Raw genomic sequence first — 26074 nt, 5'->3', positions numbered from 1 at the left:
GGGGGCGCCGAGACGGCAGGGCGGTGGGGGCGACGGGGCCGCGGTGGCACCGGGGCTGGGGGCCAGTGGGGCGGCGGGATGGTGGGGCGACGGGGCGGCGGCGCGCATGTGAAGAGGGAGAGAAACAGAGAGAGAGGGGCGGGGTATGGCGCGGCCGCTGTTAGATAGGTTAAATCTTTGCCGTCCGCCCCCCTTTGCCGTCCGCTTTTTTGCTCTTTGCCGTCTGCTTGCAGACGGCAAAGAGGGGTGGGCCGTTAAGTTTTTTTTAAGCAGCTCGTCAGTGGGGCCCCCTCCCTCTTTGCCGTCCGCTAGCCGGCAGCAAAGCTTCTTTGCCATCCGCTAGCAGACGTCAAAGAACTATCTGATGGCAAATATGATCTTTACCATCAGCCAGTTCTTTGCCGTCTGTATTTTGGAAACGGACAGCAAAGACCTCCTTTGCCGTCCGCTAGCACACGGCAAAGAAAGGGCTGATGGCAAATCCTCTGATTCCAGTAGTGATGGTGTCTTGCATTGCATAGTTTAGACATCATATACACAATATTCAACACCATGTTCTTATTTCAGACATCATATCGAATGCCCTCTGTTTAGCATATAAATCACATATGTGAAATAAATGATGCGATCCTGATTACTTAGATAACATGTAGGTGAATTATGTCATGCGATCCTATTTAGTTATTCATCATATCTTTGAATTATGTTATGCTATGCTATCCAGTTTAGATAGACATCATATATGTGAAATTATGTCATGCTATCCGTTTTAGTTAAACAATATACATGTCAACTATTTCATGCCCTCTTTTTTCCACTATCTATTGCATCTGTCTCTCATACAATGTCTGTACATTCAACTATGTTTCCTGTTTATCATCCATTTGAATTGGAGCGAGTGATGCCAATATCTAGCGGACTAAAAACACGGTCTTCAAATAAAACAGTGCTACCTCTTGGTGGAGATAGCCCCCCGGTTGTACATGCACAAGAACCGGCCCTACCACACATAACCCAAACCCTTGCAGATTGTACCCCTACTGCGACGGACAAAGAACCAGCTTCACCCAATCTAACCCCAACCCTAGCCGATAGTAACCCAGTTCATGTTGACACAACGTCATCTCCACCACAGAGCTCCCAAATAAGAGCAATTAGTAAGGCAGCTCAGTGCCCAAATGGCCAGTACTATCACGGAGAACCCCAACTCCACCAGTTAGCACGCCTATTCCTGTGGAGGAAGCACAACCAGCTAGTCGTAGTTTAGCATCTATCGCATTTGCTGTTGTTAAATCGTATGTGCGTATCTTCCCATCTTGGAAATATTATACTGAAGATGAAGGAAAATGCCAGTTGCAGGTGTTTGTCCAGGAGTTATGTGTAAGTAATGTTATTCGTGGCAATTACTTTGCTTCGTCCCATACATCCTACCTCCATGATGGTTATAATACAGCAAATGTTTCCCATTTTTCTCTATAGAGAAGGACCGATTTGGAAACTCAGCATGAGGTAACCTGTCCTAATACCTATGCTATCTTCAAGAATACTTGGTGGCAGTATCGGAATTACTTGAAGAAAATGTACTTCACCGGCAAAGAAACTCATCAAATTTCCTTACGTGCTCCTGAGACACATTTACTGGACGATGACTAGGAGCGCCTTGTTCTGTATTGGTCCCGAACCAAGAATGTGGTAAGGTCTACGAGCTCATTTTCTATTTTGAAGTATTATATTCTTGCGTCTTATTGTACTCTGTTCATGTAGAACAAGTGCCTAAACCTGAAGGACAACTGTTCTAATTTAAGATTCATTGCTATCGTAGTTCAAAAAAGCACTGGCATTATTCGTGCGTTTTGCCACCGCCTTGCGCTTTACTCACAAAAGCGCATGCTTATGCGCAGTTATGCACAAATTAAGCGTAGTTATGCGCAATGCGTTTTGCCAATGCCTAGAGCCTAGGCGCGCTTAAGCGCTTGCTTAGGCGCGCATTTTTTAACTATGATTGGTTTTCTCTTGTATCACTGTATTTACTCATACAAACTTATTTTGAAATTGAAGGATCCAATCGAAACTCCAATGGCACAGCAGGTATGTTCATGCATGTTTCTTTAACAGGTTTGCTCTTATCAATAGCTCTGTTGATTTCAATTTCAATTGTGTATACAGTTGACTTTCATATCATGCACATTACTAGCATCACAACAGAGCCAATAGTGTGGTTGTACATGTAAACCCGTGGTACCCATCTGAAATCTTGTTGTGCCGTGTAGTTTCCCACGCTTTGTATTCTTTCACTGCTGCTTTGTCTTGAACTGATATTATTTGAACCGTGTCTCTATTTTGATTTGGCAAGACAATGAAGTGACCATAGGACATAGATATATGTTTGTTTGATGTTTTTATTATGTACTAGTACTTGGCAATAGAAGACTTGGTAGTTTCATCCTTCCACCTTACTAATGAACTGGTTCACCGAAATGAGTTTCCTAGACTAGTACATGCTAAACTTGTTATGTGTCTTCTTGTTTCTTCTTTTAGAATGCTGGCAGAATATTGGGGAAGATTGCCTTATTAAGCAATGGTAAAGGAAGTAATGTAGATAAGGTTCAGGATAGTGACACATCCTTGTTGGTCTCCAACAAAGCAGATAAAATAGCTAAGGAAGACTATCTTGAAGACAGGGAGACAACCCCAAAGTCCTGTCTTGGTTTAGTGTTCGAGTTACTGGCCACTACCACTTGCACAAGCTATTCAAACTCGCTGTCTGAATCAGTTCGGTTTCTTGAGTCTCAACTACAAGCTGAAAGACATCGATCAGCTGTGCTGCGACAAGACGCGGAAGGACTGCGGAAGTCCCTGGAGCATTCAGATGCATACTTTCTGGTGCAACAGCAAGCGTTGGAGGATTTTAGCGCCAAATAGGACAAAGCTAATAAGCTTGCTAAGCTTATTGCCAGCATGGTGGATACCTAAGATAACGTTTCTTGAGCTCTTCTGAAGTTGTTTCAGTTATGCTCTTGTTTTGCTGTCGCGTTTATTTGCACTGGTGGCCAATTTTGACAGCGAGTGTATGTAATATGCTGCTTTGTTCCCTATATTTGCACTGGTGGTGAACTTTGATGCCCAGTGGATGTAATATGTGTAATAGCGGTAATAGGCTAGCATTAATTGCTTGCTTATTTATTTTCTTATTGTCTTGTTTAGTTGTTTGTTTATAGTTACTGCAGTTCTTTTTCTGTGTTTTTCTAGTGGCCACAATAGCCTATTTTTGGTAACTAGGCCAAAATAATCATGGCAACACACGGACTATTGTAACCATGGGCCTTCTTCCGGCTGTAGGATCCATTGGTCTTCTATACGGGCCATAGGATCCATTGGCCTTCTATACGAGCCTTAGGATTCATGTGCCTTCTACGGGCCGTAGGGTCCATGGGCCTTCTACGGGCCATACGATCCATGGGCCTTCTACGGGCCGTACGATCCATGGGCCTCATACGGGCCGTACGATCCATGGGCCTTCTACGGGGCATATCATCATTTCGCCAATCATGGGTCGTACTATTCGTGGACCATAACAGGCCGTTAATAGGCCGTATTTGATAACTGTATGAAAACAGCCCAACTGGTTTTTTTGACATGAAAACGGCCCAACATATTAACGGTCCACAAAAAGGGCCGACTATAACGACGGGCTGAATTTGGCCCACAAGCAAAAAATGACAATAACGGGCCGTATGTAACCGAATGCTGCAAATGAGCCCATGAATCAATGGGCCCTGATAAGGCCGAAAGATAACTTGGGCTGCAAACGACCCAATGGTATAACGGGCCATTAATGGGTATAAAGTGATACACTGTTCATTACGGGCCACTTTCACCACGGGCCGTTAATTGGCCAGGAGTTACAAAGGGCCTCATATGGGCCGAGAGAAGTCATGGGCCACACATGGGCCAGAAGTTAAAACGGGCTAGAATCATATTGGACGGCCCAGATGACGCTACTGGGCCTAATTCGGAGAGGTCGTAACGGGCCCTGGTTAGCGGGCTGTAAATGGGCTATATGCGAACAGACCGTTAACAGGCTTTCCATGGGCCAGCCCGCCACCTTTTAACCAAGTCAAACGGGCCGGCCTTTTCATAGGAATGGGCCTCTGTTGGGCCGTGCCACATGTCGCCGTATCATTGGCGCCTTCGGTCCAATGAGTGGATGACATCTATCCCAACGGTGAGCCGACACGTGTTTCCTCCAGCCAATGATGATTTTACACATGGAAAATCCCCATTGGTCGGGGCTGTTAACAGGTTATCGGATCCAAGACCCGATAGCTTAACGGCGTTCCATTACGGTGGATGCCACGTGTCGGTCACCCTTGACGAAAGCACTTCTATGACGCGCGATTTATCGTCATGGAAGTGGACACTTCCTTTATGATAATTTTGGTAATGTCATGGAACACCTCTATGATAGCACATGTATGACTATCTTGATTCTGTCATAAAATCGTCATGGATGTACATGCATGACAAAAAACGCGACCTACTGTGACAAACACGTATCATCGCGGAAGTGTATTTTTTTGTAGTGCAGGTCCGGTGACTCGTAATACCCAGTAAGGGCCTTCACAGTTTGGCGACAACTGGTTTGTACCCTTGGTGGACTGAACGCGCATAAGGACAAGGCCGCCTTCCTCAAAACATTGGGCATGAACCCTGCGGCTGTGATAGCGACGTAGGGCTTGCTGGTAGTGTGCAACACTCATAGCAGCCCGGAGACAGTTCTCCTCGAGAAGCACAACGTCACCATGCCGGTGCTGTTCCTGCGCTACTTCATCATAGGTTAGTACTCGAGGTGACCCGTAAATGAGTTCCATGGGGATAACTTCTTCTGCCCCATAGAATAGGGAGAAGGGAGTCTGCCCGATAGCTCAATTTGTTGTCGCTCTAAGGGACCAAAGAACCACCGGCAACTCATCGATCCATCGGCAGCTCATCGATCCATTGGCTGCTGCATTTTAGCAACTTATCAAATGTTCTTGTCTTGATGCCCCACAACACTTCAGCATTCGCCCTCTCAGCTTGTCCATTGCTTCTGGGATATGCAACAGAGGCAAATGAGATCTTGCTTCAGAGGGCATGAACATATTGCATGAAGGCGTGGCTTGTGAATTGGGTGCCAATTGTCAGTGATGATCTGGGCAGGGACCACAAAGCGTCACACCAAATCTTTCAAGAATTTGATAGCTGACTGATAAGTCACCTTTCTCACAGCAGCTACTTCCGGCCACTTTGTAAACTTGTCGATTGCATCGAACAAGAATTCAAAGCCCTTGGCAGCTCGGGGGAAAGTGCCGAGGATATCGAGCCCCCAGACCGAAAACGGCCATGAGAAAGGGATTGTCTGAAGTGCTTGGGTAGGCAGATGGATATTCTTGGAATGGAACTGGTAGGCTTCACACTTTGTGACTAGCTCGACCGAATCTTGGAGCTAGCTAAGCATATGAAGTCATTTAGGACCTAAAATATGTCATCTCTTAAGCATATTATATCATTTTAGAGCTAGTTAAGCATATTAAGTCATTTTGAAGGAAAAGATGCTAAGTATAGGTCATTTTTAAAGCTATCCTAGCTTAAATATGTCATTTTTAAGCTAGCTAAGCATATTAAGTTATTTTGGAGGAAAAATGCTAAGTATAGGTCATTTTAGAGCTATCCTAGGTTAAATATGTCATTTTGGAGCTAATTAAGCTTATTATGTCATTTTTGAGCTAGCTAAGCATATTGAGTCATTTTGGAGGAAAAAATGCTAAGTATATGATTATGTTGCTAGTATCCATATGGCAAAGAACCCGGGCCGACATGACTAGTCATAGAACCAAGGTGGCACAAACATACAGGTTCAGGCATACATGACCCAGCAATGCACGTGTCGGTCATCAGCGAGTGCAACCAAGTCGTAGCAAGCTACAAGGACTTCGGTGATACACTGCGTGACATTTCCCCGTAGGGACAGACATAGGAGCAAAGAAGGAAACATGCCGGTCAATCCATGTGTTCCAGAGCAGTAGCGAACTACCATGGCTCAGTGGAAGCACTAGGAGGCATTTTCCTGCATGGAAGGCTACCAAAGGCACACGACTAGGTGTCAAATCCCACACATACAATGCATTTCAAACATACACACATTATGCACGATATGTGTAGATACAACATGGCATTATAACAAAACTCTATTAAGCAAAACACTTGGGAAACTTACCGTCATCACGGAGGTGTAGGTGTAGGTGTAGGACCGGTTGCGCCAGTGGCAGACGGAGAAGGATCGGTCGATGCTTGTCGGGAGTTACGCTGCACCAAAGATTATTTCCAATGTATCGTTAGCATGATGCAACTCAAATGTGAAGACTAGTAACTAATGACCGTTCAAATGAAACTCACCATGCCCTCCGGAGCAATGACTGGCATCGGCGGAGGGGTCTGGCCGTTCTTCTCGCACATGGACTGCACATTTTGACGAGTTAGTCATATCTGTTTATATATAAAATTAATTGACGGGTTAACCATAAAAAGGTAAATATGCTAGAAATTACGACAATAATCAGAAACATCCGGTCATTGATATGGTGGACCCACTATTAATCAACAAAACATGACCCTTAGATCTTTATAAGTAAACCTTGGCCCATACCATGTTTATAGATCTATAGAACGTCTTGGACTAGATCTCTTTGTTAGTCAAAAAAAAGATCTCTTTGTTTTTTTTTGAGCATCAGTACAGACACAAGCGCTCATATACACGCGCATACACTCATCCCTATGAACGCACGCACGCACACCCTACCCCTATGAGTACCTCCGAGAGACTGAGCCGGCATATCATCTTGAAATTTACGAAGTCACCGTAGGCGCCTCGTCGTCGATGGGAACGTCTCCTCCCACTGAAAGCGCATCGCCGGAAATCCTGAAATAAATCCAGGAATAATGCGAGCATCAGGATTTGAACCCTGATGGGTTTGGGATACCACTGTCCACCTAACCAACTCAACCACAGGTTGATTTGCAAAAAAAAAAGATCTCTTTGTTAGGCCAATCAAAACAGATCAATTAATTTAACCCACGTCACAGAAAAAAAATAAGGGCCAGGTAAAGTAAAAAAAACTTAGTACAACAGATCAAAGAAAATCTCTTAATTCTGTCCACGTCTCACAAAAAGAATAAGGGACATGTAAAGTAAAAAAAAAACTTTATACAACAGATCAAAGAGATTTCTTAATTCTGCTCACGTCACAAAAAGAGACCAGCCGCAGGTAAACTTGAAGAAAAAAACAACGTGCGGCAGGTGCGAAGCAGCGGCAGCTTTTTTTACCAACAGGAGCAGCGGCAGCTATGGGGGAAGTTTCCAGGTTGGGCTGCATGTTTCACAAACAAGATACGTACTACTATTTCTTCCATGAGAACATTGCTTAAGAACGGAAAAAGAATTACAGGATGGCATCGCGGCTCCATTGATCATGTACATACTTAATTGAGGGTAAAGTTAAAAAATCTTAATTCTGCAGTTCCATAGAGATCTCTTAATTCTGCTCACACCATAAAAAAAGGCCAGCGACAGGTTTTAAAAAAATGGACCAATGGCATGTACGATGCAGAAACTTAATAAGGAGGAGCAGCAGCTATGCGGTGGAAGTTTCCAGGTTGGCCGCATATTTGACAAACAAGATACGTACTATTTTTTGCATGATTACATTGCTTGAGCATGAAAAATAATTAGACGATGGCTGCGCCTAATTCTATGGATCATAGTCGAGAGACATACAACATTGTACGTACTTGCTCCTTGTATGTACTTACTTCGGAAAACCAAGAATACAATGGGACAGAAGTTACATAAAAGCACTACCCGGTTCATGCTACATTTGCCCTAGGTGATTCAGATGCTTAATTTGCAGTTATAGGAAACTGGAAGTGATGCTCATCATTTTGGCAACGTACTATGTGCCATTCATGTAGGTGAAACTGCATGTTAAGCATTTGAATCACCTAGATGAAACCAAGAGATAACATACATGGTTTGTGACTAATCAAGACATTAGGATAATATGACATGGCCAATTATTTTCTTCAAAATCTTACAACAAAAGTATTGTTTTCTTCATAAAAGATCCCCACCATTGATTTGGACTTCCACTTGCAAACATAGTGGGGATCTTTTATGAAGACTTCCAGAGTCACTTATATTATATTATTTTCTTCAAAATCTTACAACAAAAGTATTGTTTTCTTCATAAAAGATCCCCACCATTGATTTGGACTTCCACTTGAACAACAAAAGTATCAATTATAAATTTAAATTGAGTATTCGTCTGCACATGACTCTGGAACTAAAACACTATGTTTGCAAAGTCTTATATTAAAAAATGTCTCACATTTGGTTTTAATTTTTCCTTTAGATAAATCAAATAATATAATTTCACCATTTAACTTTGTAAAGTTCTAGCCCGCGCATCGAGCGGGCCACTCTGCTAGTTAGTTCATAAAAGAGTGAAAGGTAGCACAAGAACAGGAAGCAACCCATGCTATTCGAGTTCATAAAATAATGAGAGCTATAAACACAGTAACTGATGAACAGACGCATAATCCTACAGGGGCAATGGCAATGACAGAAAATAATTCAGTTATCACAAGAAACAGACTACATTCTCCTTCACTATACTCAATAATAGCATGGCCTTAGAAATGTTCACGGTATTGTTAGTTCAGCTACCATAAGCTGAAACAAACATTTAAATGCCCAGAGGCCCCTGCACTTGATATACCATTACCATGGAAATCATTCGATATAAGATATAACTGGGAAACAAGTAACAGTACCGAATGTAAGAATATTATCATGCTTGGACCTAATGAAGCACCGAAGATACAACTGAGAACTCAGATCAAACATTACCCGTCAATATGATAGTATTTATCTCCATACTGAGGAGTGTTGGCACCCATTCTACCATATTTATTGAAAAAGTGATCGTGCAATATGTGTTAACAGGAACTACATACTTGGTTGAGCACATATACATGCACACTCATCATTGACAAGAAAAGGTGTTCAATAGCATCTTAATCTTTGTAGTGAGCTTTGATTTATTTTTTCAATTATAATGCATCGCTAACCAATACCTTCAGACACTAAAGCACTGCTAGAAAATCATACTTATGTACACAACCCTGATAGACCATCCTCAAACCAACAATGTACTGTACTAACTAGCAAGTAAATTTCAAATTCACAACACAGCCATGGCAATGATGAACAGGTTCTGATGGTGATCATCTCAAGTGCATACATATGTTGGATAGATGCTGAGCTAAATAGCATGGTAATCATCCTTGTGCGCTTTCATTTATTTATTTTTTGTCTCACTAGTAATAGTGTTAACCAGTGTATGCAGTAACTGAATTTCAAATCCACAACACAGCAATGGCAATCAGCAATCAGCAATCGGCAATCGTAAACAGGCCGTGACGGAGCTCACCTCGAGTGCGTCGACAGTGAGGAGCAAGACAATGATCTTCTCGGAGAACCTCTGGTGCTCCTCGTGGTCGTGCGAGAGGCGGCGCCTGTAGGAGAGGTTGTAGAAGAGGGACCGGAGCTCCTTGAGCATGGCCTTGGCGAGGGCGAGATCGCGCAGGCAGCTGACCACCTGGGAGCGGTGGGTGAGGTGCGCCCTGTAGTTCATCTGGATGAGCAGCGCGGCATCCTGCGGCGACAGCTCCTTGGCCTTCCCCTTGACGTTCCCCATGGCAAAGGCCTGCATCATCAGAAAGAGAGACAAATGTCAGGCGGTCAGTACACATATGACAGTAGTGCATTGCAAGGGAGCAGAATCCTCAAGCTGATATCATTCAGAGCAGAGTTCAGTCAATCTGTAGCTAGTACTAGGCACAGATCTAGAGTGTGGACACTAGCATCCTCTAAAATTCCAAATTTTCTCTCAAATTCAGTGAGAGGTAACTTGGATCTATTGGAAATTCTACTAGAAATCACACATTTCGTTCAGATCGGGCCACAGAACCAAAACCCCCACAAAAATCTCATCTTTTGTGCTGAGTACCGTACCTTGCGGATGGCGTCGTAGCCGGCGGTGTTTTCCTCGGGGATCTCCTCGATCTGGATGCACGTCCTTGCCGGCTTCTTCTTCTTCTTGTCATCCTCCTTGTCCTTGGCGGCGGCCTTGATCTTCTTGGGCTTCTCCGGCCTGCGCTCCTCGACCTCCAGCTCATCCTCGTCGTCGTCGGAGGCGGTGAAGTCCTCCTCCCAGGTGTAGGCATGCGACCATGGCTCGAGCGAGCCTTTGCCCTTGATCTCGGTGCCCCACTTGCTCCTTGTCTTGCCTCCGGCGCCACCCTTGGACTTGGCCTCCCACCTCCACTTGCGGTCGAATCCGTCGTCGTTGGGGGAGGCGAGCTCCGCCTCCCACTTGAGCGCCCGGCCCCTGCCGCGCGACTTCTCCTCCGCCGTCCACTTGACCTTCCGGCCGCCGGGCTCCATGGCCGCGTAGGTGTACTTGCGGCGCGCCGGCTGCGGGGCGGCCGCGCGGGCTGCGAGCTCGAGCACGGCGACACGGTCGGTGAAGTCGTGCAGGAGGAAGGCATGCGGGGAGGGTATGAGGGGCGGGACGAAGAAGGGGTCAGTGGGGAGGTAGAGGTCGAGGAGGTCGAGGTGGTGGGGGAAGGTGAAGGGGGATGGGGATGGGGGTGGGAGGAAGGGGCGGGAGGCAGAGAGGGAGGAGGTAGGTGGTGGTGTGTGGATGAGATGCGAACGTCGTTTTTTTTACTTGGATGGGTGGGGAGAGAGGGAGGGGATAACCCCACAGTTTTTTTTACCTCGAAAAAAATAACCCCATCTCTTTGCCATGTGCCAGCAGATGGCAAAGAATCTTTGCCGTCTGCTGGCAGATGGCAAAGAGGTGGGGCTGGTACGCCGTTACACGCTTGACAGCCACAGGATTTGCCAACCTCTTTGCCATCTGCTGGCAGATGGCAAAGATTATTTGCCGTCCACTAGCAGATGGCAAAGAATTGGCTGATGGCAACCATGTTCTTTGTCGTCTGTCAGTTCTTTGCCATCTGTTTTTTATAAGCAGATGGCAAAGACGTTCTTTGCCATCAGCTGGCAGATGGCAAAGAGCTGGCTGATGGCAAATTTCCTGTTTCGAGTCGTGGGATGTGGGCCAATAGCTAGAATCCTTGCCGGAATGCTTTCCCACCTAAATCCCTTGATCCAATGTGGGAGCTGCACATGTCTTTTTGTATTTCTACCAACAGTTCCTTTCCTTCTTCCCGGAAATGCACTTCAATTTCACACTATTAGGCCCTCTTCTGTACATAGTGTCATCAACAAACTGATACATACTGGCCCTCCGGGCTACTCTTTCCACTTCTTCTTGCTCTTCAGGAAGTTCTCCAGTTTGGAGGAAATGGACTATGTGCCTTGCCCAAGTTGGAGCCCAAGCCTCGGCAACGAGGACCAGCGGCACCTCCTCATTCATGGGAGCACATCCCTCGATTGTGGGGACCAGTGGCCCGACAGGAGGGTGCATCCCTGCAATCAAAGGGGAGTTGTTTTCGGTAGGGTCCCTGCTAGGAACCCCGAGGGGTTTTACCGGGAGAGGCTTACCGGAATCCAATTTCCTCCTATTTCTGGCCATTGTTGTCGGGGATACGAAGGGATGAGTAAGATGGAGAACAAAAGTTCCTACTTCCACAGGTCTGTCCAGCGCACTTTGACAGATGATCAGCTATGTTGTTTTCCGCACGGGGTACGTGCTCTGTTTGCAATTCGTGAAAGCGCTCCTCCAATCTTCTCACTTCCTCGATGTATGCCACCATCAATGGACTTTGGTGATCCTTGTTGACTTGTCTCACCACAAGTTCTGAATCTCCTCGAATGATCAGCTTCTTGATTCCCAATTCTGTGGCAATCCTGAGCCCGGTAAGGAGCCCTTCATACTCTGTTGTATCCTGAGCCCAGTAAGGAGCCCAGTGGGAGAAACGAGAAGCACGCTAGCCCCTGCACCTTGTAGGGAGAAGGCACCATCGAAATACATGATCCATTCTTGGGGTGATCCCTTGCTGGGGATGACTGTTTCTAGCACATCCTCATCAGTGGTTGGCGTCCATTCTGCAATAAACTCTGCCAATGCCCTTCTTGGAATCATTGATGGGCCAAAGCTAGATAACTCCAATGCCCATTCCACAATTCTGCCAGTAGCCTCTGGGTTTCGGAGTATCCTTCACAATGGGAAGCGTGTGACAACCATGATCTCGTTGGCTTGGAAGTAGTGGTGCAGTTTCCTTGAGGCCATGACAAGGCCGAAAATCAATTTTTGCATGCTAGAATACCTGGATCTAGCCCCCTGCAATAGGGAGCTGACGAAGTATATTGGGTGCTGCACCACTTTCTTCCTTGCCGCGTCCTTGGGGTTGCCTTCGCCGCCCTGCTCCTCTTTGTCCTGATCAATATCTAGGCTTGTCGGGCTATTCTCTCTTTCTGCTCTGGGTGGGACAACTGCCGAGGTTAGTATCTCTTCCACTTCCTGTTGTGCCACCAGTTGTGCACTAACCACTTGATTAGTCACTGCCAGATATAGCAGCAATGGCTCATGTGGTTTGGGAGCAACCAAAGTGGACTCGCAAGACAAGTAGGTCTTCAAATCTTGCAATGTTGCATCTGCTTCTGGTGTCCACTTCATAGGTCCTGCCTTCTTCAAAATTTTGAAGAACGGCAGGGCGCACTTGGCATACTTGGAGATGAATCTGCTAAGCGCGGCAACACATCTTGTCAGACGCCTCACATCCTTAACTGTCTCGGGTACCTGAATCTGCTCGGTAGCCTTGATCTTATCTGGGTTGGCCTCGATCCCATGGTGGGACACAAAGAAACCAAGTAGCTTGCCAGAGGGAACGCCAAACACACACTTCTCCGGGTTTAACTTCGAGTTGATCTTGCCCAGATTAGCAAATGTCTCTTCCAAATCCTGGATGAGGGTTGATTTGTCCTTGGTCTTGACCACAATATCATCGATATAAGTTTCAATGTTCCTGTGCAACTGTGGCTCAAAACCAATTTGGACTGCTCTTGCAAAAGTGGAACCGACACTCTTCAACCCAAAAGGCATGCACACAAAGTAGTATGTGCCACATGGGGTGATGAAGGAGGTCTTCTCTTCATCTTCCTTGAGCATGAATGTCTGATGGTACCCAGAGTATGCATCCAGAAAGGATAGAAAATCACACCCGAAAGTGGAATTCACAATCTGATCGATGCGCAGAAAGGGGAATGGGTCCTTTGGGCGTGCCATGTTCAAATCCGTGAAGTATATGTAAAGCCTCCATTTCCCATGGCCTTGCGCACAACCAGTGGGTTTGCTAACCATGTAGTATGTAGTACTCCTCTGACCAAACCTGTTGCGTCAAGTTTCTTGATCTCCTAGGCAATGAACTGTTGCCGCTCCAAGGCCTGCATTCGAACCTTCTGCTTGACGGGTCAGGCATGTGGGCAGACATCAAGGTGGTGGTCGATACCTCCCTGGGAACACCGAGGATATCATATGGTTGCCAAGCAAACACTTCGATATTCGCCCGCAGGAAGGGAACAAGCATGCTTTCCTATTTGTCATTGAGGGTGGCACTAATAGTAAAAGTACAATTAGTGATAGCTAGCTCTGCAGGGACCTTTTTCACATGGGGTGCAACAGCCTTGGTCCTCTTGCTATTGGAATGCCCCGAGACGTCATCAATAGGTGAGGCACACTCCATGGAGGTACGCTTCCCGGATTCCTTGTCGGCGTCCCTACTATCCTTCTTCTTTCCTTTGTTGTCCCTGGTGGGCACCGTGAATTCAGCAGCCTCTGCCGCGACTGCGTCCCGGTACATCTTATCCACTCAAATCATTACATCTTTCTTGTCTGGCAAAATGGAAATGACGCCCATTGGCCCTGGCATCTTCAAGGTGTTGGCATAGTGGATGCCGCCATGAATTTGGCCAGGGCCAGGCATCCAAGGATTCCATTATACGGCAGGGGGAGGTCGACCACATCAAACACAATCTTCTCAGTCTGGTAGTTTAACTCTCCCCGAAATGTCACTGGCAATGTGTTCTTTCCCTTAGGATGACTCCTGCCAGGATTAACTCCTTGAAATGTGCTCGTGGCCTTAAGTTGTTCCTCTGCTATCTGGAGTTTGCTGATAACTTGTGGGGAAATCATATTCAACCCGGCCCCTCCGGTAACCAACATCTTTGTGACTTTGAGGTTGCGGATCGTTGGTGAGACCAACAATGGCAAGCACCCTATTTAAGTTGGCGGTGAGAGGAGTGCAAAGATGCACCCCCATTAATGCACAGGGCGTCAGTAGCCTTCTGGAATTCCTTCTCACTGGTTTCCCTCTTCATTCCCTCCATCACTTTTATGATTGCAATCCTCCTTCACTCGGCCCCTAGCAGGTTTCCCTTGGTTCCGAAGAGCCTTGCTGGGGCGATTTGCTTCACCGCCCCGGCCATTTCCGCCAGTACCGTTCTGACCTTTTCCCTTGTCATGCTTCTCATACTCAGCCCTCTGCTTCTTGACGAGCTGCTCAACCTGATGACACTCTTGGAGATCATGGCCCTTGGTCCGATGTATCTTGTAGAATGGTCCATCACCTTTCCCAGCTTTCTTGGCAGCTGCAGCCTCCAGACAGTCAGCGCACTTGCCAGCTTCCTTGACGGGGGCTTCGGATTTAGCCCACTTGTCGGCACTAGGCGTGCCCGATCTCTCCACTTTCAACACTAACTTATCCTTGCATTTCTTGTTGCACTGCTTGTTCTTCTTCTCCTGATTAGTGGTATCGTCGTCATCCTCTGAGTTGATGTCAATGCAATCTTCCTCTCCAGGGAGTTTCCTTCCCTCCTCGTCCCGAGCACACTTGTCCACCAAGGTATACAACTCCTTCACAGTCTTGGGCAACCGAACATTCATCTTAGAATGTATCCTGCAGTTGTGCATGTTGGATTGGAAGGCAACTATCATAGCTGCCGGGTGGATGTCTGGGATATTTCCGTGGACTCGGCTGCATCTCTGTAAGTATTTTCACAAAATCTCTCCTTCTTTCTGCTGAAGAAGCTGCAAATCTTGGCCCGTCCTGGTTCTTGATGGCCGCCCATGAGGACGCCAATGAACTCATGGCACAGGTCAGCCCAGGTTGAAATGGAGTTCTCCCGCAGGTGCATCAGCCAGGACCTCACATTTGACTTGAGTGCTAAAGAGAAGTAGTTGGTGAACACCTTCACATCTCTTCCACCTGCAGCCTGAACAGAGATAGTGTGGATGCTCAAGAACTCTGTCGGGTTCAGTCTCCCATCATTTTTCTGGGGTATCTCTCATTTGAACGTGCGAGCGGACAACCAACGGACTTGCCGCAGCTCATGGGTGAAGGCAGGACACCCAACCTCAAAAGGAAGGTACCCGCCATCTCCGAGCGCGGGCTCGTCGACGTCGGGGCCGTCGCACCCATCGGGCTGGAAGTGGTTGTCGCAGCGCTGCTCAATGATGACGCGCGCGCCTTCCCTCTGCCTGTCCTCTAGGGCTCGCCGTTGGCCTTGGCATGCTCGAGGGTCGGAAGAGGCCATCGAGACGTCATTGGGCTCTTGGTTACGTGGCTCCCGTGCTGCTTGCCGGGGTGGGGACTGCACCATGGGGGCGGCCCCTTTCGTACCGCATGAGCCATTGACGTCACCTGGGGAGGCCGTGGTGGGCCAGCTCGCTGTGATCCTTCCACCTCGATGAATCCAATTAGGCTTTGGATGGTGGCTCACAACTCATCCATCTGATCGGCTGCTGGCAGAAATCTCTACAGCAGCTGGGCCCATGCCATCGCCTTTGAGGCAGTGCTTGGCATAGGTGATGATGATGTAGACCATAGTGTCGTTCGGCTCCTGATGGTGCCGGTGGCGACCGCGCCGTGCTCGCGTCGTTGCGAACCAGCCGCTTGGATAGCGTGGTTACGTGGGAGAGGCGCTTAAGGGCCAGCGCCTCTGTTGGGCACATTAGTTGCGGCGGCCAGTTACCGGGTGGTCCGTGCCCTACGGTCGCGCCCGCAGCAGGGGCGGCCGGAGGGTTGTGATTCGCCCCAGAACGTGCGCCACCACTGCGTTTGTGCCCTTCAGTGATGAGAGAGGGTGTAGAAAAAAAATAATCCCTCCGTCCATACCTCGAGGAGTGTGGCCACTAGGTTGTTATTGTTCCTGTCCTTCCCCGGTGCCTCCCGCTTGTGCTTCGGCCATGGGGGTGGTGGTGACAGTGCCGCCTGCGCCGACCACATTGACGGTGTCCTGGACTCGGGGGTACTCACCATGTCGTCTCCCAATCAGTTGGGTTGGGCCGAGGACCCCCATGGTCGTTTACTCATGGGCCAGTTCGGACAGCCGATGTATACACGAGGAAGATTCGACAAGACTTGGTGATCAAGACAAGGACTCCTCTCCACTGGCGTATTCGACTAGGACTCTTGTTATCCTAGGCCTTTGGTAGATTATATAAGCTGAGGCCGGGCTAGGTGATGGAGAATCATAACATTACCCATCATACCTCTAGGGTTTAGACCACAACATATGATCTTGAGGTAGATCAACTCTATAATCATACACATTGAATACAATCAAAAGAAGCATGTAGGGTATTATCTCTTTGAGAGAGCCCGAAGCTGGGTAAAATCCCATGTCCATGTTACCATCAATCCTAAGACACGCAGCTTGGGACCCCTACCCGAGATCTGTCGGTATTGACACCGACAATGGTGCTTTCATTGAGAGTTGCGCTGTGTGGTCGGCAAAAGGATCAATGGCTCGCCTGCAGATCAACTGCGATGTTGGCATCTTTGTCGCCACCTCGACTGGTCACCTTGGCTTGACCAAGGACTGTGCCCTACCTCCAATTATCATGTTCGGATGAGGGCCTTCAACAACATCAACTCCGATCTCTATCAAGATCATGGGGGAATCATCCATGGAGCTCGGGGGCTCGGCGTCAACATTGCCCTCGAGAGACCGTGTTGTTTTTCCAAACAGCAAACTTGTATCCACTACCACCACCTCCTCGAGCATCGCTTTGACGATTCCTTCTGTGGAATTGTGCGGAATTGAGTCTACAACAACACTGTAAAATTTAATCGCATTCCGATGCAGCAATCTCCACCGGCCTCGGATATACCGGAGCCCCGTCAAATCTGGACGAGTTTGGAGCATGGTGTCCATCATCTAGCTCGGACGTCCTTTGGAAGATCAAACCGTTGATCGGCTGCGGAATTCCTATGTCTACCACCCCTCAAAATTTCAGCTCGATCCGACAGTCCAAACTCCGGAACCTTCCCATTAGTGCATCACTTTTTAGATCTGTTTTCTGCGTGAGAACGAATCTCACCCGAGTTCATCTTTTCTAAGAAGGGGATTTCAGACATCCTTTTTGAAGGAAGTTTTGTATGGGGTATTTTGTTTTGTTCCCAAACACATCCCACTAATTTTAAAGTCTTCTCCAATATGATCTTCACCATCGCGCCGGTGTCAAACCTGCCCGACAACGTTGCACCACGGCTTCCGCCCTGCGCTAGACACGTCGTCGCTTTGTTGAGCTGAGCTCAACTTCTTCGAATCATCATCTCGGCAAGCCGAACAAGAGTTCGGCATCGCGAAGGAAAAATCATCACCAACATCGCCGCCCCATGGATTACACAAAGCGGGCATACCAGCATCGCCGCACGGTCACTTCATCAAGCCGGCATTCACCATGTCACGAGTTACGACCTGCATCGGCATGGCCGCACCGTTGCTTCTTCGAGCCGATTTCCATCACGCTGAACTACTTGAACACCTCGGTTGACATGGCAGCTGCAACATCTCCTTACCGACCAGCTCCATCACCTCGTCTGTACAAGGGGCTTTGCCATCCCTTCATCAACCTACTCTGGAGACTTCGGCATGGTCCGTCGACCAACTTTGTCACGTTAGCTGGACCAGGGGCTTTGCCTTGGGAGACAACCTTTACCAGCATCGCCATGCCGTCGCTTCACCGCCCATCAGGCAATGGGTGTGCGGACCAAGTCCCAGTTTTGGGAGTCCCTTTTCTTCGGACTGCTACAACAAATAAACCAGGTGCTATTAATCCTAGCAATGTTTGCTTGCTTGGGTTTATTTTTCCCAACGAATTACTACTCTGGTTTGTTCCATCATCTACACACAGGTCCATCAAATGGTGGCCACATTAATGACAATCGCGTGGTGGTTCGGTCAGTTTCCATACATAGTTTGGTGAACGCCGCTTCTGGAAGTCGAATCGACCTGTGAATTCAGGCTTTGCCACGCCTTTACTGCATGATGCCGATGCCCTGCATCGACATTGACTTCGGCGCCAGGCCACATATCTTTAAATAAATTATTTTGCGTAAGTTAATTATGCGAGGATTTTTATATATTTATATTATTATTCTTGGTCTGCACTATTGTACATGTGCAGGTAATGGACTTCGACTGCGTCACGTGGTCACTTCGGCAAGCCGACGCCGTCGTCCCAATCAGTGTAAATCGGCTCGCATGATCACCTTGTTGGTCGAGTTATCATACCGACGTGTTCGGTTGCCTCGGGGATTTTGGCATCGCCGAGAAAGCTCTACCTCATCGAGTGTTCGGGGCGCAAGCCATATTTATTTTATTACTCACTTTGCATAAATTATTTATTATGCAAGTTTTTTTATTAATTTGTTATTATTACTATTATCTTTGTTTTTCACTATTTTTTGTGCACAGGAAAATGATCCGGGTCTGGCAGTGTTGTCACCTCGGTGTACTAACATACCCCGTCACCTCGGCTGGACGGGGGGCTTTGTCAACACTTCATTACCACATGCCGGGGACTTCGGCGTCACTCTGCCGCCCTGCATTGGCCGTGCTATGTCACCACTTCGGAGTGTCGAGCTCTTTGCTTCGCCACCTCAGGATTGGCTTGGGGGATGGAACCTTGTCTGACATCAAGCTTAGACCGCGTCATCAACGCCGAACACATTAAACAGCTAAGTCGCTTTCATGCTCAAAGTTTCAAATTTTTAACTTGTGTTCGGTTCGACCATGCTCACATACGTTTTTCGTTAAAAGAAACTTCCCTTACCCATGTTAACTGGCGGCTCTTGAAATTTAAACGAGTCGTTCTGTAATAATGTGTTCTCTTCTTGGTAGTTGCAAAGTCTTTTTCTACCGCTCCTTTTTCGACTCGAGTGTATGGTCAATAGCCGGATATCCTAGCTTCTCTCGAAAGCCGCTCAAGTTTAGTTTGCTAAACTAGCCTCGGAGAAGCACTCCGCCTTCGGGATAAGGAGCTTGAAGCCATAGGCTGACCTGCTTGAAGTCTTGAGATCGGATGTGTCATGTTAAAGCACGACAGGAGCACATTTGTTTTTTTTAAAGACCAATTTCTGGATTGGCACCAAAATCTCGGTTTAGTCTGGATGTCAAGCTTTTACATAAGTTTTTGGCTTGTTGAGCCTATGGCACTTTTAAACTATTTATGTGTTTCCAACATAAGTCTCATAGTGCAGCGCCAGACACCTTTTGAGATTCTGTGAAAACATTCTTGGATATTGCTATATATGCATCGGTTTCGAATTGTGTCTTCGTCAATAGTTGGGTTGCCCGGCTCCTGTGCTTGCCTCCTACGTTCCGCTTTGTTTGTCTACTTGTGCAAAGGGAGAACCACTGCAATTGTGGTTCCAGCTCGCATGGGTAAGCACCTCAGTGGAGAAAGCAGAAAAGTGACTGTCACAATAAGCATAAACTGGTCAGCGATTCGATGACTGTGTTAAATGATGGGTCGTTCATAACATTGGCTGAAGTGTTTACGGCTTGCCCTCGGCTGTCGCCGAACACTAACAAAGGGCTAGTAGCTGGCCTCCCAACTTTAAGCTCCTATGACTAAGTGCAAGTTTTAAAGCCTGCATATCTGATTGCCTAATTTTCGCTAACACAATCGCGTTCGGGCACCGAGACGTCGACTAAGGGTTATTTTGTTATTGTGGAAGCACCCTGCGTAGCATCTGCAAAGGGGCGGAAGCCAACGATGGGCCACTTTCAACTGATAAACTGTCGCAACAGAGTCAAAATAAACATATCATCGACATTTGTATTAAATATACGAGGGGTGCCTTCCGTAATCATCGTTATATAAGGCCATAAATATGCATCAATTTGACTTAAATTTTGGCCAAGCTGGGTTGCCTGGCTCCTGTGCTTACCCCTACGTTCCAGATTGTTTTGCTAGGCGGTAAAGGGAGCACCTCTGTGACTTTTACTACCGGGTCATCCGAGTTAGTACCTCAGACTGGGTGAAGCCGAAAGCTAGTGATATTAAAGGATATAATTGTTCGGCAACGACGAAAGTGAAAATTTAGGTTCGCTATAGACCGCATAGTTTGGGAACTTTCCCCAAAGTAAATCTTCAATATTTTCCTCCCAAAATGATAAGAGGTGGGTTTCATGATCATGATCAGCATGACAACCCAAAGAAAGGAACCGATAGAGGGACTATTTTCTTTGGATGATGTTTTTTACATTTAATAGCAATATAGCATATCTCTCCGCATACCTTTGTTTATTAAACCATATGGCCAGATTGCCTTGTTTTTCATAATACTTTGCCCTTGTAAAGGCTTTATAAAGTAGGACAAACACTCTCCAGCTACTGGCCGAGGAGGTTGAAGCCGATGGTCGGCAAACAAAGTTTTGTATAATGCGGATCCGAGCATTAACGATGTAAAGTACTTGGATACATATAATCATTACACATAAAAATTGCAAAAAAAATCCATTTCTTGTAATCCATCTTTTAAACCCCTTGGGGGCTACCTTGGCGAGCTCAGATTTTGACCAGCTCTAAGCTCCTTTAAGAGATCTTTATTCTCTTTCTGAGAAGTTTGTGTTAAACACAACAAAGTTTTATGTCAAACGGATATTGATCCTTGATTCGGCCACCCGTGCCTACATTAAGGTTCGGGGGCTACTAGGCTTCTCGCTCATTATTTATAAATATTAAAGGGGCACATCGATCCCCTAATCTGGTGTTGCCACCCGACCAGTGTCTCGGGGGATACGACATTGCTTATTCAATGCAAAGAATTCAAATTGCTCAGTGTTCGGCATGACCAAACTATAGGAAAATGCGTCTTCGGACAACAATAAGTACCATCTAGGACTTATCCGACATCAAGCTAATATATCATGGCGACTTCTCACAACCCTTCTTTCAGGGGCCTGTCCGCAGATCATTATTTCTAATATATTACACTGTCACACCCTAGCTAGTTCATGCATTAGAGTGTTGCATCATGTCTATTCCATTCAACAGAAACTTGAAATGGGGATGACAGAACCCCGAGCCCCCTCTGAATCCAACTAGGGTTTACTAAAAATATTTTCAATGAACCTGAAATGCCCTTCTAAAATGTCCATCATTTTTGTCTTGGTTCAGAACCTCTGCCAAAAGTGGTGCACAATTTTCTAGGTCATCCTAAGGTTTTTGAATTAAATCATAAGTATTTGAATTTGGACATTTAAAATTTATAAAATATTTTAAATGTCCAAATAATCCTAAACTAAAATGTTCCATGTTGTTTATATTCTAAACAGTGGGCATGAGAAGTTTGGGGATTTTTGGAGTTGCTTAGGTATTTTTAGAAAGTCCACAAACATACAGAAAAATAGAAAAGGAAAATCAAAGAAAAGCAAAGGCTTACCTGGCGCCCACCTAGCAAGCCCACCTGCCGGCCCAGCCCAGCCACCGCTCCAGCGAGCTGCTTGGCTTGGCCAGGCAGGCAGCCAGGTGCTCGACGTCGGCACCAGAGCGTGCCACGCAGGTGCCCGCCGCCCTGCTTCCTCCCCTCGCCGTTTTATCGCCCTGGGTCGGTCACCCACTCCTCCCCCGAGCTCACAGACACGCCCCTTCCTCCCCAGCTCCTCTCCCTCGCTCTCCCGCACCATGGCCGACACCACCGCACCCGCACCGTCGCTGTAGTTGCGCTCTTCGTCGTCCCTGCACCGTGGTACTGTCTCCAGGAGCTCCGCCGCCCTCCTCTCCTTCGAGCTAGCCGAGCCCCGAGCGCTCGCTTGCCTCGAAGCCTCTGCACCAACCTGGTCCGACCCCGCCACCACTGGAGATCCCTTTCGCCGTCGCCGCCGCACCAGCTCATCCCCGACCGCACCGTCTGCTCCCTCGAGACCGCCGTGAGCCCAGCTACCTTCTCCCCCTTCCCTTTCTTGCTCTCGTGCACCACAGCGAGCACATGAAGCTTCACCGCACGCGCCACCGCCGAGCTCGTCGCCGACGTGTCTCCGGCCAACCACCGACCACACCACCGTGTCCAACACACTCACTGCATCCCCAGGAGCCCAACGCACCTCACCACGTGCCTCGCCGTGCCCCGTAGCTTCGGGTTCGACCCCACCCGAACTCCGGCGACCGCCAGGGTCGTCACCGGCGACGTTTCCGGCCACCCCGAGCTCAACCACCACCACCAAGCGCTGCGGCTTGCTCCCAGCTACACGTAGATGCCCTCCGCCGCTCATTTGGTCACCGGAACGCACTAATGCACTCTCTCCGCCGCGTCTGGCCTCGCCGGCGGCTAAACGCCGGCGGGTTTGACCCCGTTGACTTGACTGGGTGGGCCCAGGTTGACTCCCCCTGAGTCTATGACAAGTGGGGCCCGTTCTGCTAATTAACTTAGATTAGCACTAACTAAATTTAGTTAGTTTATATAACTACTGACACGCGGGACCCACTGGTCAGTTTGACCTGGACCAGCTCCGTTGACCACTGACGTCATCCTGACGTAATGCTGACACAGTAAGTTATTTACTGGAATTATTATTACACAGGAAATTCCAGAAAATACCACAAACTTCAAAAAATCATAGAAATTACTCTGTAGCTCCAAATGCAAAGTGTTATATATAAAAATGATCAGAAAAATCCAATCTATCCATCTGTACTGGTTTCATGAATGTTTAATCAAACTAACTTGTTGTTCAGTACAGAACAAGTTTAAGCACTTAAAAGGGCCACTTATGAGTTTGAAATTTGAATCTTTGGTTCAAAATAGTTCAAACCCATCTGGCCTAAGTAGCATTAGCCCAATACACTCATTTTTCCATGTCTCATGCATGCATCATATTGTTGCATATTGTTTGGTGATGATTGTGTATCGGTGCTCTCTGCGGCAGGTCTTGCCCCCGAGGAGTACCGTGATTACCCCAACGAAGAACAATACTAGTGCACCGACCCATCAGGCAAGTAACCAACCATTTGATCATATCGATACAATCCCATGTTCTCGCTCCTGCTCTCTTTTACTGCATTAAGACAACACGATTCAAACTGTTGTGTGCTGCGGTAGTTGAACCCATTTCCTCTGCATGACCTGTCATTGCCACAGTAACTAGATGAACCCACTAGCATGTGTAGGAGTTGATTAGGCCATGTGTATGTGTTGTTCCTACCTTGCTATGCCTACTATGCTTAGAGTCGTGTCAGGTCTAGTTCATCTGGGTGATGGGCTAGAGTGAAATGATCATGTGGGTATGAGAGTAATGTGTTGAACACGATTTGGTAAATGTATCGATGAGAGGCCATGTAGGAGTACATGGTGGGTTGTTTCATTGAAGTCGTCCTTAAGCACTGAGATTTGTATGTGTGATTTAAGAATTAGCTACTACCATGCATTGGGCCCGAAACCAATGGACCCTCTCGGCTTCTTATTCCTCGGTAGTGTATTGAAATGGTGAGTAGTGGACTCGAGTGCTCAAAACCATTTCAAGTTGGAGTCTCGTAGGATAGCTTAGCCAAGAGTCAAAGCTGGCTTGCTGCAATAACCCCACCAACCCTTCTTGATAATGTGCATGTATGTAGGATCTGATGTAAGTCTTGCTGAGTACCTTTGTACTCATGATGATTTAATTTACATTTTACAAAAGATGCTACAACCCCTTCTGATGGGTTCTTCGTAGACGTTGACATCGATGAGTAGACTGAGGCCCAGGTGGTGATCCTGAGCTTGTGAAGGACCATGTAGTATAGCTAGGCTTACCCAAGCCTCTTTTAGTTTACTAGTTGTCTGTACTCAGACACGATACTTCCGCTGTTGGCTTGTATGCTTGTATGACTTGAATGTGGGTCGTGTGACCCATACTTGTGTGTATGCTATGTATGGCTCTCTAAGCCTTTAAATAAAGTACTTGTGTTGTAGAGTCATGTTGTGATGCCTCGTTGTATTTGCACATATCGAGCATATTGTGTGTATGATTGAAATGCTTGGTAAGTGTGGGAAATGTCTCTGACTATCTAGTTGTTTATCCTTAGTAGCCTCTCTTACCGGGAAATGTCTCCTAGTGCTTCCACTAAGCCATGGTAGCTTGCTACCGCTCCGGAACACTTAGGCTGGCCGGCATGTGTCCTTCTTCGTTCCTGTGTCTGTCCCTTCGGGGAAATGTCACGCGATGAATACCGGAGTCCTGCTAGACCGCTACAGCCCGGTTTACCGGAGTCCTGCTAGCCCAGTGCTACAGCCCGGATTCACTCACTGATGACCGACACATTCGATGCTGGGTCATGGATGCCTGTCCCTGTAAGTCTATGCCACTTTGGGTTTACGACTAGCCATGTCAGCCCGGGCTCCTTACCATATGGATGCTAGCGACACTATCATATACATGTGCCAAAAGGCGCAAATGGTCCCGGGCAAAGGTAAGGCGACACCCGTGGGAATACCGTGCGTGAGGCCGCAAAGTGATATGAGGTGTTACATGCTAGATCGATGTGGCATTGAGTCGGGGTCGTGACAGCGTTGGCATCAGAGCCGGACTGCCTGTAGGTTCTCCAAGCCAAACTGGTCGATGTTGAGTCTAGAAATGCTTTAGTTATATGTAGGGGAATTGATTGTGGGATGGAACGTAAGGCTCTTTTTACTCCTTTATCTCATGGCATTCTGATCTGAGTCAGTCCATTCTTCCCCCGGGGGTTAAGGATTAGGATGTCATCTTTCTATCAGGTTCACGTGTTACTAATCAGTAGTACCTTATAGGTTTGATGATTACAAGCCTAGTTCAGGTCTACTACCCTGTTATATTGCTAAGTTGGACCCAGAACCTTGATATGATATTGCTGAGTGTCTATGCAATTCTTTGTAAAATGTCTCAAAATCCTTTTTGAGCATTTACAGTCGTTATGCTGTCCAAATTCTGCTAGAAATTCTAATGCATTTGCATTGTGGTTGTGCTTTCAGATGGCCACTCCTGCTCAAAACCAAGTGGTTCGCCTGACCCGGTGCCTTCATGTGCCCGGTCATACGGCTATGTTACTCCGGGTAATGATCGAGACGGGTTACCGTTGGTATCCCGAATACACTGTCGAAAAGCAGTTCTGTGACTTTAATCAAAGCCAATATCTCTGCACTGTCAGGATATTTCCCTCTTATCCTGGATCTACAGAGCCCCTCCACTGTTCCTATGGACTCGGGGTTACTATTGAGATGGCTGTGCAGGATGCTTCCTATTCTATGATGACCATCATGCGAGTCAGGACTGGCCTGCTTCGGAACACTGACTTCCGTTATATGCCAGCTTCACTCCCTGGAGCGCAGGGGTATCTCCAGGCTATCTATGCTGACTCCACACAGGAGGACTCACTAACTCGCACCACTACACGTGGCCATGTTAATTGTGTCTCAGCTGAAGAGGCTCAAGAGGATCCCAACGTTGTTCTCGGTACGCTCCTTGTTAATTGCCATCCGGCATCTGTTCTTTTCGATACTGGAGCATCTCATTCATTCATATCTGAGAGCTATGCTCGTCTGCATAGCACCACATTCTGTGATATGCCCACCTCCATGGTAATTCAAACCCCGGGATCCAAATGGCAAACTTCTAGAGTAAGCCATGGGAATGAAATTTAGGTCGACAGACTTGTCTTACTTGCATCATGAATAGCTCTCAAATCCTCGGATATTAATATCA

At 47.2% G+C, this 26074-nt stretch overlaps 1 protein-coding gene across 1 annotated transcript in view; it reads right to left on the bottom strand.

Moving 5' to 3' along the window:
• LOC123158159 (uncharacterized) overlaps window positions 1–15661 on the bottom strand; it is a 36527-nt gene extending 20866 nt beyond the window's left edge. Inside the window, exons 1-8 of the mRNA XM_044576260.1 lie at window positions 15446–15661; window positions 15278–15340; window positions 14696–14867; window positions 13729–13913; window positions 10112–10795; window positions 9528–9803; window positions 6857–6958; window positions 6436–6498 (exon numbers count right to left, since the gene is read on the bottom strand). Coding sequence (XP_044432195.1) covers window positions 6436–6498; window positions 6857–6958; window positions 9528–9803; window positions 10112–10795; window positions 13729–13913; window positions 14696–14867; window positions 15278–15340; window positions 15446–15661 — 1761 coding nt within the window. The remainder of the gene's footprint in view (window positions 1–6435; window positions 6499–6856; window positions 6959–9527; window positions 9804–10111; window positions 10796–13728; window positions 13914–14695; window positions 14868–15277; window positions 15341–15445) is intronic.
• Window positions 15662–26074: the final 10413 nt, after the last annotated feature.

The sequence above is a fragment of the Triticum aestivum genome, chromosome 7B (assembly GCF_018294505.1).
Source record: "Triticum aestivum cultivar Chinese Spring chromosome 7B, IWGSC CS RefSeq v2.1, whole genome shotgun sequence".
NCBI lineage: Eukaryota > Viridiplantae > Streptophyta > Magnoliopsida > Poales > Poaceae > Triticum > Triticum aestivum.
The sequence above is the reverse complement of the archived record's forward strand: the minus strand, read 5'-3'. Positions and strand labels throughout refer to the sequence as shown.